The following is an 18,918-nucleotide window of genomic DNA, read 5'->3' as shown; positions in this document are numbered from 1 at the left end:
GATACTTTAGACTGGCGCGACGCTAAAATTTTAGAGCGTCTGAAGTCTGAACTACAGCCCATCCCGATTCCTCCGTCCCGAGTCTCTTCGGGCTTCTTAATGTCCCGTTAACTCCAACCTCATTTAGCCTTATACTGTAATGTCGGTTCTCGGAGCCTAAGTCCGTTAATCCCGGTTCAACTCACGTCAGATCCGAATTGAAGGATCAATAACTTTGTCTCCAGCAGAGGGCAGTTCTATAGTCTTTTATCGGAATTAAGCCTGATCTCCCCTTTCGCTATCTCCGCAAGAACATTGGGGGCCGAGCGCACTGTTGAGTAGACGATGGAAACGGTATATATTCACGGACAGAGCATGTCGTCGAGCAGACAGTTGAATCAAAAGCCAAAGTGGTAAACAAGACAAAGCTGAAGATGTCACCCAAATACGCCAAAGACCAGCCTGAGGGCTTCACCAACCGCATTGAGCGTGTTGCCATCGTCGGCGTAGGTACACCCTTTTCTTTCAAAGGACCTCCACTAACATATGCCAGGCCGGCGGCTCAGTCGGCAAACACATCGCACGCGAACTCCTCCAGACGGGCAAACACACCGTGACAGCGCTGACCCGCGCCGACAGTTCCAACGTCCTCCCTGAGGGCGTGCATGCCGTCCAGGTCGACTACAACGACGAGTCGACGCTCGTTTCCGCACTGCAGAACCAGCAGTTCCTCATCATTACGATGAACGTCATGGCGCCCCCAGACACGCAATCCAAGCTGATCCAGGCGGCGGCCAAGGCCGGCGTGCCGTACGTCATGCCCAACAGCTACGGCGTAGACGTCACCAATAACACTCTGTCGCTGGAGTCGATGACTGGCGAGCCGATTCGACGGGCATGTGCCGAGATCGAAGCGGCGGGGGTGTCGAAGTGGATGGCGTTGGTGTGCGGATTCTGGTATGAGTTCAGCATGGTCACCGGGGCGGAGTGGTTCGGATTCGATTTTGCGGCGCGGAAGATGACCTTCTATGACGACGGGGAGACGAAAATCAACGTGAGCACTTGGGAGCAGTGCGGACGGGCTCTGGCAGGGCTTCTGAGCCTCAAGGAGCTACCGGATGACGAAAACGACCGCAGCCACACTGTGAGTGGGTGGTCGAACAAGCCGGTTTTCATCGCGAGCTTTCTCGTCAGCCAGAAGGATATGTTTGAGAGCTGGAAGAGGGTCACCGGGGAGAGCGACGCGGACTGGAAGATCGAGTATGAGCCCACGGCTGAGAGGTACAAACGCGGCCTCGAGAGGATGCAGCAGGGTGATCGTAGAGGATTCGCACAGGCAATGTATGCGCGCGTCTTTTACCCCAGCGATCCTGGAAACCATGAGCGTGTCCATGGCCTTGATAATGAGGCGCTTGGACTGCTCCGGGAGGACCTGGATGAGTGTACCAAGAATGCGAAGACGATGCTCGAGAGTGGTTATTCCTATTTCTGATTCCACCGGATATGAGATAGGATGGTGTTTGCAACCCGAGAAGGGTACATCGAAATCAGCCATATGGGAAATGTATTTTTGCATTATCAGTTGGCAGTTTTGAACAGAGAGAGGCATGGTTTTAGAAGCTAAGAAGTAGCATAAGACTGTACAGGAAGAAGACCTCTTCATTTACTGGCCACAGGCCCTTGACGATGTCGTAGATAACAAGAGCCTCCTGGTATCCCGGGTCATACAACATACAAGATGGGCAACCACTTTCACTATGGCCTGCTTTTGCACCTCTCCTGTGACTTCCTCCACTTTGACTGCTCGTCTGAGCCCACACCCCAACCATGTTCAACGGACAAGGAAGAAGATACCTCAGAGGACCGCTACAGAAACCTCCAAAGGAAGGAGCTGTAGGCTTCTCGACCGATGAACTGTCTGCTCCGAAGTGACGAGATTCCATATACCGATGGCAACCTGTTCATTTGGTAGCAGCATTGGAGGAAATGTGAGTGTTGCTTGGGTTGAAGGTGTGAAGCTATTCACAGATAAGGTTATTGGTACTGGTCCCAATCAGGAATGTCAGGCAAGCTGGGAGTGCCTCAGGCAGCATTGGGTGCCTTACCAATTACCTCTGTTGACTACTCTGTACTCTGAGAGTCTCTTTCAGGACCTCCCACCATCCCAACAGTGATACATTCTTGAGTAACTTCATAGTGAGTTATTTCTACAGTCCTGGAAAATCATTACTATGGTCTTTCGCGTTTGAGGATACGGTTGCCCCCCCCCCCCAATCAGCCAACAGCCAAGACACCAACGGTCTGCTCTAACTATGATCTATAGACTCACGAACGATCTGCGGGATGATACGAGCGCCGGATCAACCATGAACCACCCCTCAATAACGGCACGAGGAGTGACTAGTTAGCGAGACATGGCGTAGGTGCCTAGATCACCCGAGTTGCTCCACTCCGGGGACTCACTTGGTCTTAAGTTCCTTCTGGTAGCCAGCCCAGTCCAGTCCAGTGCAGTCCAACCCTGTGTTTACATCGAACTGAACGAAGCATAGCAAGATGCAATCCATCAAGGTCTTTATCCGCTGGCGTCCTCTGTCAACAGCCGAATCGGCTGCTCCAGAAATCGACCGAACACAGCAGTGTCATCCCTCCAACAAAAAGGCCTCTCTCGCAGTCACTCCACCCCCGTCTCACAAGCTTGCCCGCCCCTGGAAGAGTGATTCTGCATTCACTCGTATTTTCGACGCATCCGATACCAACAAAGCTGTCTTTGATGCTGTCGTGGGGCCCACCCTCCCGCGTGTGCTGAACGGGGGGTCATGCAATTTTTTCGCCTATGGACACTCAGGGAGCGGCAAGTCACACACGATCATTGGATATGACTTTGAACACTCTGATGAGTTCGGGCTGTGTCTATCCGCTGCCCGCGCCCTGTACGAGCATCTGAACGAGATCAATAATGGTCTAGAAGAAAAGGGGGGGTTTATGCTTGGATTGTGCATGTACGAACTACGCAAGAACGTTGCTTTTGACTTGCTCAATGACAGGTGCAAGTGCCACATTCGAGAGGGCTCTGATGGCAAAACTCACATACGGGGTGAGACCGAGACGTTGGAGGATGGGAAAGTCCGAGTTCGTCCGATTGCCACGAAGGCAGGCCGAACCTTTGACGAGTTTCATGCTGAGTTGCTGGGTGGAATTCAACGCAGAGCCACCGGAACTTCCACCGTACATGACCAGAGTTCACGAACTCATGCGGTGTTTGAGATTGAGATTCTCACAGAAGAACTATTGGAAGCGCGCGATGCTGTCGTTGAGCGGCAGTCCGAGCTCGTCCCTGTGGCCAAACGAGCGACGGATATCTATCTAGAGGAGAACACGAAAGCATTCATCCTGACACCTGAAGGGAAATACGCACCCAACCCAGACTATCAGATCAACCAGCGAGTCATCGATGAAGCAGAGGCCAAGAAAGCGGAATTTGAGTCTTATGTCCAAAAGGCAGAGGACCATGTTTCAGACATCATGAAATCATCGCCGCATGCCTGTCTTGGTGGGAAGCTCGTATTTGTCGATCTGGCTGGGTCGGAATACTACCATGACAAGAGCACGCCTTCCACCCCTCGGCCAAAACAGTCGCCTCAGGAGCAACAAGAAGGGCGACAGATCAACACCGATCTACTGTCGCTGAAGGAGGTGATCCGTGCCAGGGCGCAGGGACAGACTCGCATTCCTTTCCGCTCGTCGCCCCTGACCATGGTCCTGCGCGAGCACTTCTTGGCCCGTGATGGAGATGACAGTGTCTCGGCAATGATTCTGACTGCATCACCATCTTCGCAGCAGTTCACCGCGACCATTGATACTCTGAAATATGGGAATCTGATCGGTGTGGCCGGGGACAAGGCGACGGGTCGTAAGTAGGTGAACTTGAGACAGGGAAAGAAGTTTTAGCCATCTTTCGACCATCATCTTGTCTGAGGAGCTACTAGGGTGTCATTATTCGTTATTTGTCTACCAAGATCAGCCAACCGTTGGTGGTGCAATGTGCTATAACTGCAAAGTGACCAAGTATATAGTGGACCACCAATAGAACTCCTCTTCATTCTTCAGCCCTGATCCATTAGTTGTACAGGTAAAATGAATACTTACGAAGTCACCAGCAGAAGTGCAAGATACGCCACGTCCCTACTACAAGCTACGGCGAGGGTGGCTATCGGAGTTCTGTTCCGCATGTTTGACATCTCGCTGGTCATCTTGCCACTGACTGATATACTCAAGCGCAACTGTTGTTCATCGGGATCCTTCATTCTCTCTATCAATCCCAACGATTACTACACTACAATTCTGAACGATCGCATTCACAGCCTTCTTCTCCCGATTAAGCCGACAAGATGACAACAACAACTCCCAGGTAAGCAAACTTCACCCATCTACTTCGGCGGAGAAATACTGATTTCCAGACCAATGGCCATGCCGAGCACGCTCCCCAAGCCTCACCCCAATGAGAAGATGAAAGCCGCGCAGTGGATGGGCACGCGTACCGTCCATCTGAGCACCGTCGCCAAACCGACCATCACCGACCCAGGCGACGCGATTGTCCACATCACCCACTGCACCATCGGCGGCGCGGATTTACATCTCTACAACGGCGAGCTCAGTGACTCCATCCACAAAGGCGACATCCTCGGCCACGAAGCCATTGGGGTCGTGGAGGAGACCGGGCCGGAAGTGCATAGTCTCTCGCCCGGGGATCGCGTCATGGTGCTCCCGATCATCGCGTGCGGGAAGTGCGATTACTGCCAGCGGCAGGAATACGCGCTGTGCGATGCGACCAACCCTTCGCGTGAGATGGAGGCGGCGTACGGACACCGCATGGCGAGTATTTTGGGATACACACGGTTGCATGGCGGATACCCCGGCGTGCAGGCGGAGTACTGCCGAGTCCCCAATGCAGACATGACCTGCGCCAAAGTACCGGCTGATGCCGAGGCAAAGAAGCTACTGGGGCTGGCGCATGTGACCACGGCTGCGTGGCATGGCTGTGAACTTGCCGGGGTTAGCAACGGGGATATCGTGGGCGTCTGGGGCTGTGGGCCGGTTGGACTGTCCGTCCAGCGGCTGACGATGCTTCGGGGTGCGAAAAAGGTCTATGCCGTGGACAAAGACGCCACTCGACTGCAGATTGCTGAAGGGTTCGGGATGATCCCGGTGGATGTATCGGCGCATCCGGAGGTGGGCGACTACCTGCTGTCGATGGAGCCGAAGGGGCTGGACTGTTCAATCGAGGCGAGTGGCTTTCGCAGTACGCAGAAGCCGCAGCATGCAGCCATGCGAGCGATTGGACTGGAGCATGACAGTGGTGATACGGTGTCGGCAATGATCAAGGCGACGCGAAAGGGTGGGCATCTGGCCCTGATCGGCGACTTTTTCTACAACACGAATGACTTCCCCATTGGACCGTTGATGGAGAAGGGGCTGACCCTTCGGGGAGGCCAAGTCAATTCGCAAAAGGTAAGTTCCTTTTTTTTTTTTTTTTTTTTCCCCTTGTGTGATGGAAGGTATTGACTTGTCGTCCAGTATCACCCGCTTCTGCTGGATCTGGTAGCACAGGGCAAGTATGACCCCTCGTGGGTGTTTACACATGAGGGTATGTCTCTGAACGAATCCATCGCATGCGCCAAGCTAATGAAACAGACGACTTCGAGAATATCGCCGAGGACTATCGCCGATTTGCGCGGCATGAGATTCCAGGAGGGCTGAAGGTGTGTTTGGTGACTGAATTTGGCCGCCGGCAGTCTGGTTGATGTGAATCTATCTATGTATACTTCCGTTCTGTCTGTAGAAGAGACATGAGGATAGAAAATTGGGTAAACTTGACAAGAGCATGACTCATTCTGACCTCAGCTGCACCACTTTGTCTGCTGTGCTTGTTGTTGTTGTTGCCATTCAGCTTACTACTGAGTTTGTTGTCGTTGTCATCACGACTTGTTACCCCTCATAATGCCTCATCTCTCTCTACTTCTCTTCTTCTCTTCTTCTCTTCTTCCCTTCATCCCCCAAACTTTCCTCTTTGTTTCTGCAACCTTCATCAAATCCATCTCTTCTAACTATCCCATTGACTAGCATTACTAGCATTACTAGCATTACTACGCAAACATGGCATCCTTTCCTCCTCCGCCCGTCGACTCCATCGACTGGTCCAACGTCGGCTTCAAAGTCCGCGACGGTACCTCGCCCCTCTTCCCTCCACGACCCCCACTAATGATACCCTCGTAGTGAACGGCCATGTCGAATGCACTTTCTCCTCCAGCACCGGTGGCACATGGTCGCGCCCGAAATTCGTCGCCTCTCCGTTCATTCCCCTCCACGGCATGGCCCCCGGCCTGAATTACGGCCAGCAAGCCTACGAGGGTCTCAAAGCCTTCCGCCACCCCTCCGGCGCCATCTCCATCTTCCGCCCGGACCGCAACGCCGCGCGTCTCCGCCGCTCCGCCGAGTTCATCTCGGTCCCGCCTGTCCCGGAAGATCTCTTCATCGAGAGCGTGCGACTAGCCGTCGCCGCCAACGCGGAGTTCGTGCCGCCGCACGAGACCGGCGCCGCGATGTACATCCGGCCGCTGGTGTTCGGGTCGTCGGCGCAGCTGGGGCTCAGCCCGCCGGACGAGTACACGTTCGTGGTGTTTGTGATGCCGACGGGCGTGTACCACGGGGTGCACGCGGTGGACGCGCTGATCCTGGAGGACTTCGACCGGGCGGCGCCGGAGGGGACGGGCTCGGCCAAGGTCGGGGGCAACTATGCGCCGGTGCTGCGGCACAGTGCGCGGGCGCACGCGGAGGGGTTCGGCATCACGCTGCATCTGGACAGCGCGACGCGGTCGGAGATCGACGAGTTCTCGACGTCGGCGTTCATCGGGGTGCGGAAGGACGGGGCCGGCGCGGTGACGCTGGTGCAGCCGGACAGCAAGAACGTGATTGACTCGGTGACGGCGGCGTCGGTGTGCGAGATCGGGCGGCGGGTGTTTGGCTGGAAGGTCGAGCGGCGGCGCATCGCGTACGAGGAGATCGGCGAGTTCAAGGAGGTGATTGCGGCGGGGACGGCAGCGGCGCTGGTGCCCATCCGCAGCATCACGATGCGGTCCAAGGGGGACAAGTTCGAGTTTGAGTGCGGCGGGGGCACTGGGGGCGAGGCGTGCGTGAAGCTGCTGCAGACGCTCAAGGGCATCCAGGCGGGCACGATCGACGATCCGTTTGGCTGGAATTCCATGGTGGACAAGGCACCGCCGCAGGCCTGGCTGGACGGTGCCGGTGGCCATGATGAAGGGGATGACGGCATCAACGTTCCATAGATGTCATTACTCAACTGGATTTTCCCCAATTCATTTCATTATCATACATGCAGCAGAAGGAAGAGAAAAACAAAAACACCCTTCCCCCCCCCCCCCCATAACCTACTCCCTCAGACTCACTTTCACCCCATTCCTCGACGACAGCGTCAAGGCCAAGCTCTCCTCCCACGGGCCGGGATCCCGACTCTCCAGCACAGAGAACCGCTGCGCCAGGCGCACGGTCACATATCCAGCCTCCGTCAGCGCATACTGTTGCCCCACGCAGATGCGCGGGCCACCGTTGAAGGGCAGGTACTCCCAGCCGGGGCGGAGATCCGCCCAGCGCTCCGGGCGAAACTCCTCCGCGTCCGGGCCGTAGAATTCCTCCCGGCGGTGCATGGCAAACGGGCTGTAGACGACGACGGTGCCCTTGGCGACGAAGACGGGGGCCTGGCCGTCCGGGCCGCCGCCGAGGGGGAGGACGGTGTCGGTGTTGGCGAAGCGGGCGTTTCCGGGGACGACGGGGTGGATGCGCAGAGCTAGCAGCATTTAGCACGCGGGGGGGTCTCTAAACAGCGCGAGTGGGGAGGGGGTAGGAACAAACATACATTCATTGAGGCAGTATTTGACATAGGTCAGGGCGCGCAGCTGCTCGTAGGTGGGCGGGCGGCCGTCCAGGGTTGCGATCTCGGCGCGCAGGCGGGCCCAGACGCGCGGATGCTTGGCCAGCATGAAGAAGAGGTTACTCAGCAGCGAGGCGGTGGTGTCGCGGCCGGCGAGAAGCACGTTCATGAGCTCGTCGCGGATGCGGCGGCGGTCGCCGGTCTGCTGCGCCAGGCCGTCGAGGAAGACATAGCGTTTCTTCTCGGCTGCGGGGGGCTGGGCTTTCTCCTCGTCGGGGGTGGCGCGCACGGCCAGCGCTTTGTCGACGAACTGCTCGACGAGCGCGTGGCAGACGCGGCGGGCGGCCTCGGCGCGACGGTCGGGGAAGAGGAAGCGTAGCGGGCCGAGGCGGTTGCCGTTGACGATGGCCTGCTGGGCGCAGTTGAAGGCGGCGGCGAAGTCGTCCTCGCTGCCGGCGTCGCGGCCGCCGGCGCGACGCTTCTTGAGGCTCTGCACGCTGTGGCCGAAGAGGAACTCGGTGGCGGAGTCGATGGTGTAGCTGAAGAAGAGGTCCTGGAGGTCGACGGTGGCGGCGTCGGCGGGGATGAGGGCGAGGAAGTCGACGAGGAGGGACTCGAAGACGTGCAGGTCGGCGACCTGCTCACGGACGAAGTTGGGGCGGATCATGGCGCGCGACTGGGCCCAGTGGTCGCCGTCGGTGGTGAAGATGCCATGGCCGAGCAAGGGGCCGAAGGTGTTAATGCGGCGGCCGAGGCCGTAGTCGCGGAAGCGCAGGGAGAGGACGGTCTTGACGTTCTGGGGCTCACGGGTGAAGATCATGCGGGTGGCGAAGCGCCGGGTGGCGATGGTGTTGCCGTACGTGTCGAAGCGGCGGACGGTGCGCTCGAGGGATTTGTGCTCGCGGCTGTTGCGGATGGCCTGTAGCATGAGATCGAGGCCGAAGAACGGGTCCTTGAGCGGAAGACGCACGGGGGGCTGGCAGCCGTGGGCGCGGGCGAAGCGATACTGGGTCCATTTGCGGTGGAGGACGGAGAGGATGTAGACGGCGAGGAGGACGGCGACGAGGAGGAGGCTGAAGCGATGCGAGGCCATTGTAATTCTGTCGTTGAATAGATGACAAAATCCACTTCCTCTGCAATCGAAAAAACCCGCCCGTTAATAAATACCTAAACAAGTTCATCAAGAAGCATCCCTGGATTATTTAACACTCACCCCGAATCCACGGGGCAACCATCTCTCCGACTCTCTCTTTCCCTCCCCGGAAAGACGGAGACACAAGCCTCAACCGGCCGCTTCGGCGCAAGACGCGCCCGAGCCGTGGTTATGCTTCTGCCTGGATGCAAGGTCCTGACTTGTCATGACTTGTCTTGTGTTGTGTTGTGTTGTGATGGATCTGGGATCTGGGGCGGATGCGATGCGCGTGGTGGATCAAGCCATCAGTGGAGATGGGATGATGCTGCTCAGCCACTCCACGGCCAGCTATTGATTCATTTTGCTTCCCATTGGGATCGGACTGTATTGGGATCCACTATTAAGTGTCGGGTACTCTGTACGGAATACATGGACCGATCTTGTACTCCGTAGGATGGGTCTTAATGTGTGTAGCTTGGAGAGTGTTGAAGACCCGATACTGGTTGACTGTGACTGGTGGCAGTGAGTTGCCCGTATCTCATCGCCCAAGCAGCGCAGCAGTAGACCAGAGTAGCTACAGAGGACAATGAAGCATAGGATAATCAAAAAAAAACGATGGATACGCACTCATGGGCAAACTACATACATACATACATCACCATCCCGGCGAAGACAGACCATCGCGATCGGTACGGCAAGGACAAATCCCAACCCGCAACACCAAAGTGCGCTTGAACGCAGAGACAGGCTGAACAAAGGACGAACGACGAACGACAAAAGGACCACAATATCCCCTACTTCTTGCGCGCAGGACGCAGCTTCCCCACCGTCCCGCTAGACATGATATCCCCCTCGTCGTCGGCGCTGCTGTCGCTATCGTCCGAGCTCGAGCTCGAACTCGAACTCTCGCTCTCGCTCTCATCCTCCGAGTCGTCATCCGAAGGCGGCGAGAAGATGTCGCGCTGGCGCTTGGGCGCAGTGAGCGACCGCTTCGCCTGCTGCGCCTTGGCTTCCTGCTCCTTCTTCTTGTCCACCAGAAGCGACTTGAGCGTGGCGCGGCTGCGGGCGGCGTTGATGGGCTGGCCCCACGACTGGGACTGGGATGCAGATGGTTGCGACGCGGCGGGCGATTTCATGCTGGCTTGGGAGGGTGTGGCGCTGCCGCGACGGAGGAGCTCGGCCTTGCTCCGGGCAGGCGTGACGTTCTTGTCTTCGACATCGCTCTCGTCTTCCGACTCGAAGGAAGAAGACGAACTCTCCTCTTCCTCTTCCGACTCGGAGGATGTTACTTCCACAGGTTCGGCGGGCGAGGGTTTCTTGGCGGTCTGGCTTGGGGCCGATGTGCCGTTCGTCTTCGGAAGGTCAGCCCGCTGAATCTTGGGGACAGGAGGTAGCTTGGCGTCTTCCGACGAGCTCGGCGGGGGTTCGTTCGGGGTACTCTTCGGCTCCTCGCCGGGGGTGCGAGTCTTTGCCGCGGAAGCTGGGGGCGTTGGTTGGGCGCTGGTGGGAGTGGCGGCCGGCTCTGCAGACTTCGATACCGAGCCCTTGCGGTCAGCCGATGGCGTCGGCTTCTTTGCGCTGCTGGTAGGCTTCGCAGGCGCTGCGTCGGGCTTGGGAGCGTGTGTCTTTGCAGCTCCGTAGGGCTTTTTCGACTTGGCCTTTGCCTGGGTGGTGTCTTCCTTCGGTTCTTTCGCCGTCTCTTTAGGCGTCTCCTTCACCGCCCCTTTCGGTGTCGTCTTCGATGGTTCTTTGGGTGTCTCCTGAGGCGCCACCTTGGACGTAGGGGTCTCCTGAGGCCTCTCCTCCGGTGTCTCCGCGGCGCCCACGATCTCCGATTCAAACTTGGCGAGCTCGTTCTGCTTCGCCTGCAAGTCCCTCCGGGCGCGGTCGAGCCTCTCTCGTTCACTGGTCCGGTTCCTCTTCTCGAGCTTCGCGACGCGCTCAACCAGTACCTGCAAGCCATCCAACAGGCGCAGGTACGCCGGGTTGTCGCTCTGCTGTTTCTTGGCCTTGATCGTCGCCTCCATGGCGTCCCGGTCCTTGTTCTGCTGCTCGAGGCGCTGGTTGGCCTCCCGCATCAGCTGTTCAACGCGTTCCTTGGGCACACTGTCCGGGAACACCATCTTACTCGTCGTGGACGCCTTCTTTGCAGAACTGGGTGTGCCCTTGGCTCCCTTGTTAGGCGGGACTTGAGGAGTCGATTTGGGGATCGGGGTGGAGTCCATGATGACCACGTCGTCGCCCTCAGCAAATGACACGGACCGCCGCTGGGACGACCTGTCGGCGGGCGAGTCCTTGCGCAGCGCCGAGTGCAGCTGCTTCACGCGATCGAGCGCGGGGGTCTGGCGGGACGGCGTGGCGGCGTTCTCCAGTGATCCTCGGCGGATGGTGGCGGCGCTGCTGGAGAACAGCGGCATGGCGATCGAGGCCGTAGATTCCTGCGACAGAGGCAGCATGACGGGCTGTTTGCCCGGCGGGCTCTTCGTGATGCCCAGGCCGAGGCCGGGCTTGGATAACTCCACCGGTTTCTCGGAGAGACTGGGTCGTCGGCCGATGCCAGAGAACGACGGGGCGCGATCCTGTCTGCGCAGGGACGCCGGGCTGCTGGTGGGGGGTTCAGACAGCCTCTGGGCCGGGTTATTTTCTTTGTCGGACCCGGAGCTGGCACCGTGGTCCAGACGAGGCTCCTTGTTGGGCTCTGCTGCTTCCGGGCTCTTCTTTCTCTTGCGTTGGCGACTAACTGGTACTTGGACCTGGGGGGCAGGAGGAGCGGGTACGCGCGCTTCCTTGGTGCTGGGAGCTTCCACCACGGGTTCTTCCTCGGCAACCGGCTCATCGCTATCATTCATCATCACGTCGCCGTCTCTGTCGCGTGCGTCGGCCTCTTCCTCGTCGGATTCCTCTTCCGGAGGACGTGTGCGTCGTGGGCTAAGCGGGGATTCCGATCCACGGGCGTGTTCCTGATTCGAGACCGGAAAGTCCGGCTCGGCGGCGAACTGCGAGATGGACCGACTGGCCGACACACTCTTCGCGGCCGAGCCACGCTTCGCCGGCGAGATCTGCTTCTGCTTTGGCATCTGCGTCTGCGTTTTAGGAGTGGGCGTCCGCATGGGGGACGGCGAATCGCCCAGCTCCTGGCTCTCCATGCGCCTGTGGGACGGCGGCGGCGGCGGGGTGGCGGCGACAGTACTGCCCAGCGGATCCTGCGAATCCTCCTCGTGGACGGGCGACTGGCGGCCCCAGCGCGGCGGCGACATGGGGATCTCCTCGTTCTCGACGGATGACAGCGGCAGGTCCCTTCGACGCGCGCGGTCGTCCCCCGCCGGCGCGCCCGACGTCTCGCTCGGGGCCGGGGTCTCCTGCTCCTGCTCCTGCTCCTGCTCCTGTTCCTGCTCCTCCTCGGCGATGGTGGGGATGCGGCGCATGGACGCCTGCACGGCCTCCTTCTTGATCTTGATCTGGCGCTCAAAGTCCTCGGCGGCGGCGTCCCAGTCCTGGGTCACGGAGGGGAAGCGGACGGGGGCATAGGGGGCGGGTTTCTGGATGACGCGGACGGCGCCGCGCTGGTCGGTGCCTGCGGCGCGCGCCTTGCCTTTATCCACGAAGACGTCTTCAACGGTCAACTCGGCGTCCAGGTCGTCGGAGTCGTGTTCGTCATCGAGCAGTTTTTTGATCTCGAGGGGTCTGTGTTCCCGTCGCCATCGCCATCAGCATCAATCCTCAATCCTCAATCCTCAATCCTCAATCCTCATACTCTTATCACCCTCTGAGGAAGGGGAAGGAAGGGGAGGAGAACACAAAACAGAAATACTCACTCCGCATTTGGCCGCAACTTCTCCCACTTCTCACGGATCATCCCCGCCAATCCACCGAGGGTGACCTCCTCCGGATGCTCCAGGACCAGCAGGAAGGAAGCCGGCTTCCCACCCACGGCGGTAGCGGAATTCTGGCTGGAGGCATCGGTGCGGTCGCGGTCGCGGTCGCGGTCACCGAGGAACGAACGGAAGGAAAATGACGAGGCAGCGGGCTGGGCCTGTTCGCGCGGGTAGACCTTGACCGTGAGGCGTAGGAAAACCATGGCCTGGTGTAGTATTGTAGGGGGTCGAGGTCTAGTAGAGGGAGGGAAGGAGGGAGGGCGATATCAGGCTATCATGCTCGACAGGCTTGAGGAGGAGGATGTGTGTGTCGTGTGTCGTATGTCGTGTGTCGTGAGCGAGTTGTTGGGAAGCAGCAGAGGTGGAAGATTTTCGCGATGGAGATGATAAAAGTGGTGGTGGAAAACAGGACGGGGGGGGAGGTTTTCTGCAGCAGTAACAGTAACACAGATGAAGTACAATAACAAAGGCAGAAAGAAGAATAGACAAAAAGGGTGGAAATAAGAGCCACCACACCACAACACACCACAACACAACACACAATCTGATTGTTTCGATGGTGCTGGAAGAGAAAAAGTGACGGGGGAGTTGGAGACGGAGAAAAAGTGACGGCCGTCGCGGTCAACTCCACGCGTGCAAAGACACTTTAAACTGCTGAGGTACCTAATCCCACATCCACACCCGCACGTCCAGCCACCACAATTCAGCAGCGTCCGGGTGGTCCTGTCGGCAAAATGTGACAGGTGTCGATCAGAAGGCGCTTCATGCACGCTGATGAGCTGCTGGTGAGACCTGTCGATCGATGCCTACGGAAAGAGCGGACGCTGCCCCTTTTGCTGCATTCCGGCGGTCTTACGTTACAAACAGACGATCCATAGTCCTCATGGGATAAGTACAGCGAGTGATACTTGGTAGATACAGACACAAGAAGACGACAAGTACAGGCAAATATGCTAGATAGGGCCGAAAAGAGGACGGGAAAAAAATCAATATCACCTACTCCACAGGAGTAAAGTAGCGCTTGAACCGGTCAATCTTCGTCAACCGCAACTCCCCAATCACCCAGTGACAGCTCATGAGCAGACTGGGGAACCGGACCGTCCAGAAATTCAAGTAGCCCTCGGGCAGCCCGCCAACATGGGCCTTGAGATGCTCCGGCATGTCGTTGTAGTGGTTGCGCTTGTTGCGCAGCGCCCGGAGCAGATCCAGCATCTTGGACCCCGTGTACTTGCGCTGCTTGCCGAGGTTGTCCTTGAAATCCTTGGGCAGAAGGCGCAGGAAATCCAGGTCCGGGCCCATCACATCCGGCGCCACGGACTCCAGGCAGAGAAGAGCGTCCGACGGAGGGTCGCGGGGCTCGAACTCGAAGTGGTCCGAGACGTCGCAGAGGAAGCTCAGACGGTCGGACGGGTTCCAGAAGAAAGGGTGCATGAGAACGGCGCTCGCATCGGGTCTATTCAATCGTTAGTCAAAGGGTTCCACAAAACATCCACAAGAGTGCAACACCGCCGTACCGTTGACGAGGCTCAAGGCACAGCATGGAACGAATCAAATCATCCGCCTCAAACGCGTAATCACCCAGCCGCTGGAGTTCATCCAGGTTGAAATTGCCCTTGACGATGTTCGCCTCGCGCATGAACTTGCCATTCTTATCAAACGGATGGCTGCCCCGCGTCAACACGTAGTAGAAAACACAGCCCAGGGAGAAGATGTCGATGGCTCGGGTGGCGCGTCGGTTCGTCTGGGGATCAACGACGGCCGGTTCGGACGACTCGGTATGCTGAGACTCCCCTTGGATCGCCGAGCGGTTGTCGTCGTCGACCAGCAATTCCGGGGCCCGCCAGCCCGACGTTCCGGCGGCGTGCGCGGTCGTCGCACGGAACGAGCTCTGGTTGTCGTCCAGCTTCTTGCATAGGCCGAAGTCGGAAATGAGAAGACGCAGCGATCGGGACCCGGTGCGGCCCCGCGGCATCGCAACCAGAATATTCTGCGGCTTCAGATCGCGGTGCACAATCTTGAGCGAGTGCAGATAGCGGACGCCAGCGATGATCTGACGCAGGATATCCGGCAGATCTAAGCCGGTCTGCACGAGCTGCGGGTAGTCCCCGGGACGCTCGATCAAGTCCTGCAGGGAGGCAGGACACAGCTCCAGCGCAATGTACAGGAACCCGGTGGCTTGCTCGCGACAGAAATACCGGATGACATTGTTGTGATCGTCACTTTCCTGCAGCAGTCCCACCTCGTGGGAGGCAATATCGTAGAACTCGACCAACATACGCTTGACCGCCACGTCGCGTCCGTCGAAGGAGCCGCGGTACACGACGGTGCCATGACTGCCATGGCCAAGCACGACGTCGCTAAACACCTTCAGTCGACCGATCCGGAGAACGCCGTCCATCTCGACGAACTCATTGGACACGCTCCGCACCAGCTGCACATCGGGCTCCAGACGGGAGGGAGGCTGGAGATTATTCACCTCCTCCACCACTCGATCCGGCTGGGCCTGCGATTCGCCGTCAGTGCCGGGCTTCTTTCGACGCCGATGTGCCTTGCCGCCCCGGCGACCCCGGCGAGCCTTCTTCGGTTTCTCAGCATCCTCGTTGGCGGTCGGATCGTCCAGATCTTCCTCATCGTCGGGGCCGCGGGAGGGCTCTCGGATCTTCACCCGAGGCGTCGAGCCTGGGACGGCAAGACTGCGGTCGCGCTTGGGCCGGGGCGTCTCATCGCCCCCTTGCGGTTCGTCGGGGACCTCGACATCGACGGTGAAATTGGCGACAGGTCGCATCGGACTGGCATCGCGCTTGAAGGTAGCACCCACGACGGGACTCGCGGGAGTCGATAGGGGTGGCTGAGCGTACGACGCCATGATGTTCTTGATGTCCAGCTTCTGCTTGGCCAGCTCCTGGATATTATGGGAGTTGAAATAGATAAAGGCACCGAAGAAGAGTAACAGGAGCGTCACGAAGATGTCCACGGCATTATCCCATCCCTTTCGGATAATGGTACTGTGTCGCAAGGCAGGTGGTAATGCCAGCTCCGACGGGCTGCGAATCAGTTCCCGCGGCGTATCGTTGTTGTTGAGTTCCAGGTGGTGAGAGGGTCCAGAGATACTGGGGATGTTCCGGACGATCCGCGGGCCATTCAGCGAGTGGACGCCACTCAGTGCATCCCGCTGTTGGCCGGCGGACAAGCTGTTGAGCGGCTGTCCATACCGCAGGTAATCCTTCTCGTAGCACTGGGCCATCTTGGCACGCCCGGTGACCAGTGGGTACGTCTCTTCCGACATGGCATACCAGCCGCCGCCCTCGGTGCGGTCAATCCAGACTCGCGCGTCTCGCTCGTCGTTCAAGGGGCCATAGTCGGGATCGGGAGGCTGCGCCGGCTGCGACAGAAGCACCAGCGGCGGGGCGGCATCGGGCGATTCGACGTTGACGGGGCGGGCGACATCGAAGACCCGCACCACGGGAGTGGAGAAACGCTGCGTGTAGCGGGGACGGTCCATCCGCGAATGATCGAAGCCCAGCACCACCCCGTCATGCATGCTGTAGATGTGGCTCTGATCCATCGTCCGGAAGTACTGGCTCTGGAGGTCCATGTCGCGGTTGTTGGCGGTCCATTCGGAGTACTTCAAGGTGCAGATCGCGTCGCCCGTCTCGGTGTTCTGAATCGCCACGGCATACTCGACGCGACCGAGGACCAGGGTCCCCGACGGCGAGTCACACTCGTCCGATTCCTGGTCGAATGCATCGACTTTGCGGCAGCCCCCCTGCCCGGAGCTGATGGGCCCTCGCGAACTAAAGACCCGGAGAATATTTCCCGTCCGCGCGTCGACGGTGTACAGCGTCGTTTCCTTCCGCGCGGTATACGTCACCGCGGGGTCGATTCCCGAATAGGGGGTCTGCTCGACCAGTTCCTTGACGGTCAGGCCTAAGCGCTGCAACCCGGCATCCGGATCGGGACTGTAGATGTACAAGCTCCCATCCTGGCTGGGCTCGACGATCCAGAGAAAGTCGTCTTCGGGCTGGGTGCGATCGAAGCTCGAATGGTTGGCGCGATGGTAGATGCTCTCGATCATGGGGCTGCTGGGGACCTCGAGGGCCCAGCGAGCGGCGCCGGTTTTGCGGTCGCGTGCGTGAATGGAACCGTCGACGGTCGCCAGCAGGACAAAGTCCTCAACCTCCCAATCCTGCAGAGACCGCGCGTGAAGCTGCGGTGCCAGGCCGGCAGAGGAACTGCTGGCCGGGGCAGGATGGGCTCGAACGGCGCGGCCGGAGCCCGCCAGAGCCATGGTTGCAAGGGCGCTCGCATCGTTGGATTTCACGTGGATTGTAGCGAGGGGGTCATACTCGAACGCTCGTCCGGCCGGGGGGTACGGGGCGGAGACGGTGGAGGGGCGGTCATCGTGTTCCTGCAGCTGCTGCGGAGCAACAAGAATGGGGAGTAGAAGAAGGGCGACGCTGGCGGGGAGGGTTGTTCGGGCGCCAGGCAGCCGCCACCGCATGGTGAAAAGCTACAATGCTGAGGAATCGAGGTGGTATATCAGATGGATCAGTCCCTGGAAGGTGACGATGAGGATGGCATGAGGATTCCCTCTCTCGGGAGAAGACAGGGCGAGGGAGGTAGAGGAGAAGGATGGGATGATAGAATAAGAATAAGAATAAGAATAAGAATAGTAGTAGTAGGGAGAGCGGGAGGGAGTGAGGGTTGGCCTGGACTGTGTTGGACTGTAGTCTGTCGGTACCTAGTCTGTGGAATGTGTGGCTCTCCGTGGGACTAAGCGTAACGGATAGCGTCGAGAGTGGAGGACGATCTGGCCGGGGAGAGATATACGTTGATCGGAGGAACGCAGGAGAGCGATGGAGACGAAGAGAATAGGATGTGATGGATGAAGATGAAGAAGATGAACGAAATGTGCGAAGTCTCTAATACTGAAGCGATCAAGCGAGTCGAAGCTAACTAAGTAACTGACTCAAAGGGCCAAAGGGGGCATCAGGGGCACTAAAAGGGAGCGAATCCCATTAGGAAATCACGCAAGGCAGACAGAATTAGCATTAAGCATTTAGCACTCAGCATCAGCATCAGCATCAGCATCAGCATCAGCAATAATAATGATGATAATATTAATCACTAATAATAATCAATTCTGTGACGCGGATGGAAGATGAGAGAAAGATCGAAGGCTTGGAAGTTGGAAGACGGCAGCCAACGGAGATATTATTGAGACATCCACAGACACTGTCAGTTAAGGATGTTGTACCTAGTATCCGTACCTCGGAGGCAGTTCCATCTTGCTGCATCTGCACTCTGCACTCTGCTCTGCACTTCCACCCGGATAGACATTAAATTACCGTACAAGGCATCTTCCTCTTCTTCGTCTTCTTTCTCGTCTGCACTGCCCTGCAATATGCATCCCCTTCGGGTGGCACTGTTATTTCTGCCTCAGAAGAAGAACCTGGAAAGCGGGTGTGCTGTGCTGTGACAATACGCGTAATGGATAAGTGGGCTTGGGGGCAATGATGGCTGCTGCAATTGGTTGGAAGATGAAACATGGCCCCCTTCAGAGTACACCCCTCGTTATTATTACCGACACCCTCATGGATCGTGAGGGATATATCCATCTACTATGTATCTATCTATCCATCTACTGTAAACTGCGGAAGAATCATGGTTGATTAAGATCCTGCTAGATCCTCGGGCTCGGAAACACAAGAAGAAACGAAAAGGGGGAGGCAAAAAAAACAAAAAAAAAAAAAAAAAAAAAAAAAAAAACACCCCAAGAGTCCTGAAGATCCTCCCAGACACCCCAACTCCGCACACTCCAAGCTCCCTAGATCAGACCACAATGAATGATGAAGTCCCCCCCCCAAGTAGAATACGAATACACTATGCACCTTGCATTGAAAGAGAAATTCCCGAAACGAAAAGAAAAAAAAAAAAAAAAAAAAAAAAAAGCTCGGCTCCTATATACACGCCAGGCGAGTAGGGGG

General features: G+C 57.8%; 7 protein-coding genes across 7 annotated transcripts, besides 17 other annotated features; 4 read left to right on the top strand and 3 right to left on the bottom strand.

The window, feature by feature from the left end:
- Window positions 1-413: 413 nt before the first annotated feature.
- On the top strand, window positions 414-1,471 carry ACLA_032860 (aromatic alcohol reductase; the record flags this gene model as incomplete). The annotated part of the gene is made up of 2 exons (XM_001269975.1): window positions 414-485; window positions 533-1,471. The coding sequence occupies 2 exons, from the start codon at window positions 414-416 to the stop codon at window positions 1,469-1,471; spliced, it is 1,011 nt and encodes a 336-aa protein (XP_001269976.1).
- A 995-nt stretch (window positions 1,472-2,466) lies between these two features.
- Window positions 2,467-2,494: a microsatellite.
- A 38-nt stretch (window positions 2,495-2,532) lies between these two features.
- Window positions 2,533-3,897, top strand: ACLA_032850 (kinesin family protein; the record flags this gene model as incomplete). The annotated part of the gene is made up of 1 exon (XM_001269974.1): window positions 2,533-3,897. One exon carries the CDS (start codon window positions 2,533-2,535, stop codon window positions 3,895-3,897), a length of 1,365 nt encoding a protein of 454 aa, XP_001269975.1.
- Window positions 3,898-4,367: 470 nt separating this feature from the next.
- Window positions 4,368-5,780, top strand: ACLA_032840 (putative formaldehyde dehydrogenase; the record flags this gene model as incomplete). Its single annotated transcript, XM_001269973.1, has 4 exons — window positions 4,368-4,387; window positions 4,437-5,487; window positions 5,554-5,623; window positions 5,671-5,780. The coding sequence occupies 4 exons, from the start codon at window positions 4,368-4,370 to the stop codon at window positions 5,778-5,780; spliced, it is 1,251 nt and encodes a 416-aa protein (XP_001269974.1).
- Window positions 5,497-5,516: a microsatellite.
- A 209-nt stretch (window positions 5,781-5,989) lies between the features above and the next one.
- Window positions 5,990-6,027: a microsatellite.
- Window positions 6,028-6,090: 63 nt separating this feature from the next.
- Window positions 6,091-6,125: a microsatellite.
- Window positions 6,126-6,132: 7 nt separating this feature from the next.
- Window positions 6,133-7,322, top strand: ACLA_032830 (branched-chain amino acid aminotransferase; the record flags this gene model as incomplete). Its single annotated transcript, XM_001269972.1, has 2 exons — window positions 6,133-6,202; window positions 6,253-7,322. 2 exons carry the CDS (start codon window positions 6,133-6,135, stop codon window positions 7,320-7,322), a joined length of 1,140 nt encoding a protein of 379 aa, XP_001269973.1.
- A 102-nt stretch (window positions 7,323-7,424) lies between these two features.
- On the bottom strand, window positions 7,425-9,017 carry ACLA_032820 (cytochrome P450; the record flags this gene model as incomplete). The annotated part of the gene is made up of 2 exons (XM_001269971.1): window positions 7,425-7,840; window positions 7,910-9,017. The coding sequence occupies 2 exons, from the start codon at window positions 9,015-9,017 to the stop codon at window positions 7,425-7,427; spliced, it is 1,524 nt and encodes a 507-aa protein (XP_001269972.1).
- A 270-nt stretch (window positions 9,018-9,287) lies between these two features.
- Window positions 9,288-9,312: a microsatellite.
- A 538-nt stretch (window positions 9,313-9,850) lies between these two features.
- On the bottom strand, window positions 9,851-13,134 carry ACLA_032810 (uncharacterized protein; the record flags this gene model as incomplete). The annotated part of the gene is made up of 2 exons (XM_001269970.1): window positions 9,851-12,740; window positions 12,872-13,134. The coding sequence occupies 2 exons, from the start codon at window positions 13,132-13,134 to the stop codon at window positions 9,851-9,853; spliced, it is 3,153 nt and encodes a 1,050-aa protein (XP_001269971.1).
- Window positions 12,414-12,453: a microsatellite.
- Window positions 12,771-12,807: a microsatellite.
- A 103-nt stretch (window positions 13,135-13,237) lies between the features above and the next one.
- Window positions 13,238-13,267: a microsatellite.
- Window positions 13,268-13,439: 172 nt separating this feature from the next.
- Window positions 13,440-13,472: a microsatellite.
- A 455-nt stretch (window positions 13,473-13,927) lies between these two features.
- On the bottom strand, window positions 13,928-17,432 carry ireA (bifunctional endoribonuclease/protein kinase IRE1; the record flags this gene model as incomplete). The annotated part of the gene is made up of 2 exons (XM_001269969.1): window positions 13,928-14,384; window positions 14,446-17,432. The coding sequence occupies 2 exons, from the start codon at window positions 17,430-17,432 to the stop codon at window positions 13,928-13,930; spliced, it is 3,444 nt and encodes a 1,147-aa protein (XP_001269970.1).
- Window positions 17,433-17,574: 142 nt separating this feature from the next.
- Window positions 17,575-17,603: a microsatellite.
- Window positions 17,604-17,993: 390 nt separating this feature from the next.
- Window positions 17,994-18,033: a microsatellite.
- Window positions 18,033-18,069: a microsatellite.
- A 473-nt stretch (window positions 18,070-18,542) lies between these two features.
- Window positions 18,543-18,575: a microsatellite.
- Window positions 18,576-18,662: 87 nt separating this feature from the next.
- Window positions 18,663-18,700: a microsatellite.
- Window positions 18,664-18,700: a microsatellite.
- Window positions 18,701-18,851: 151 nt separating this feature from the next.
- Window positions 18,852-18,882: a microsatellite.
- Window positions 18,853-18,882: a microsatellite.
- Window positions 18,883-18,918: the final 36 nt, after the last annotated feature.

This window comes from Aspergillus clavatus, genomic scaffold, assembly GCF_000002715.2.
Source record: "Aspergillus clavatus NRRL 1 1099423829805 genomic scaffold, whole genome shotgun sequence".
NCBI classification, from domain to species: domain Eukaryota; kingdom Fungi; phylum Ascomycota; class Eurotiomycetes; order Eurotiales; family Aspergillaceae; genus Aspergillus; species Aspergillus clavatus.
This window is presented reverse-complemented; position numbering and strand designations above follow the sequence as displayed.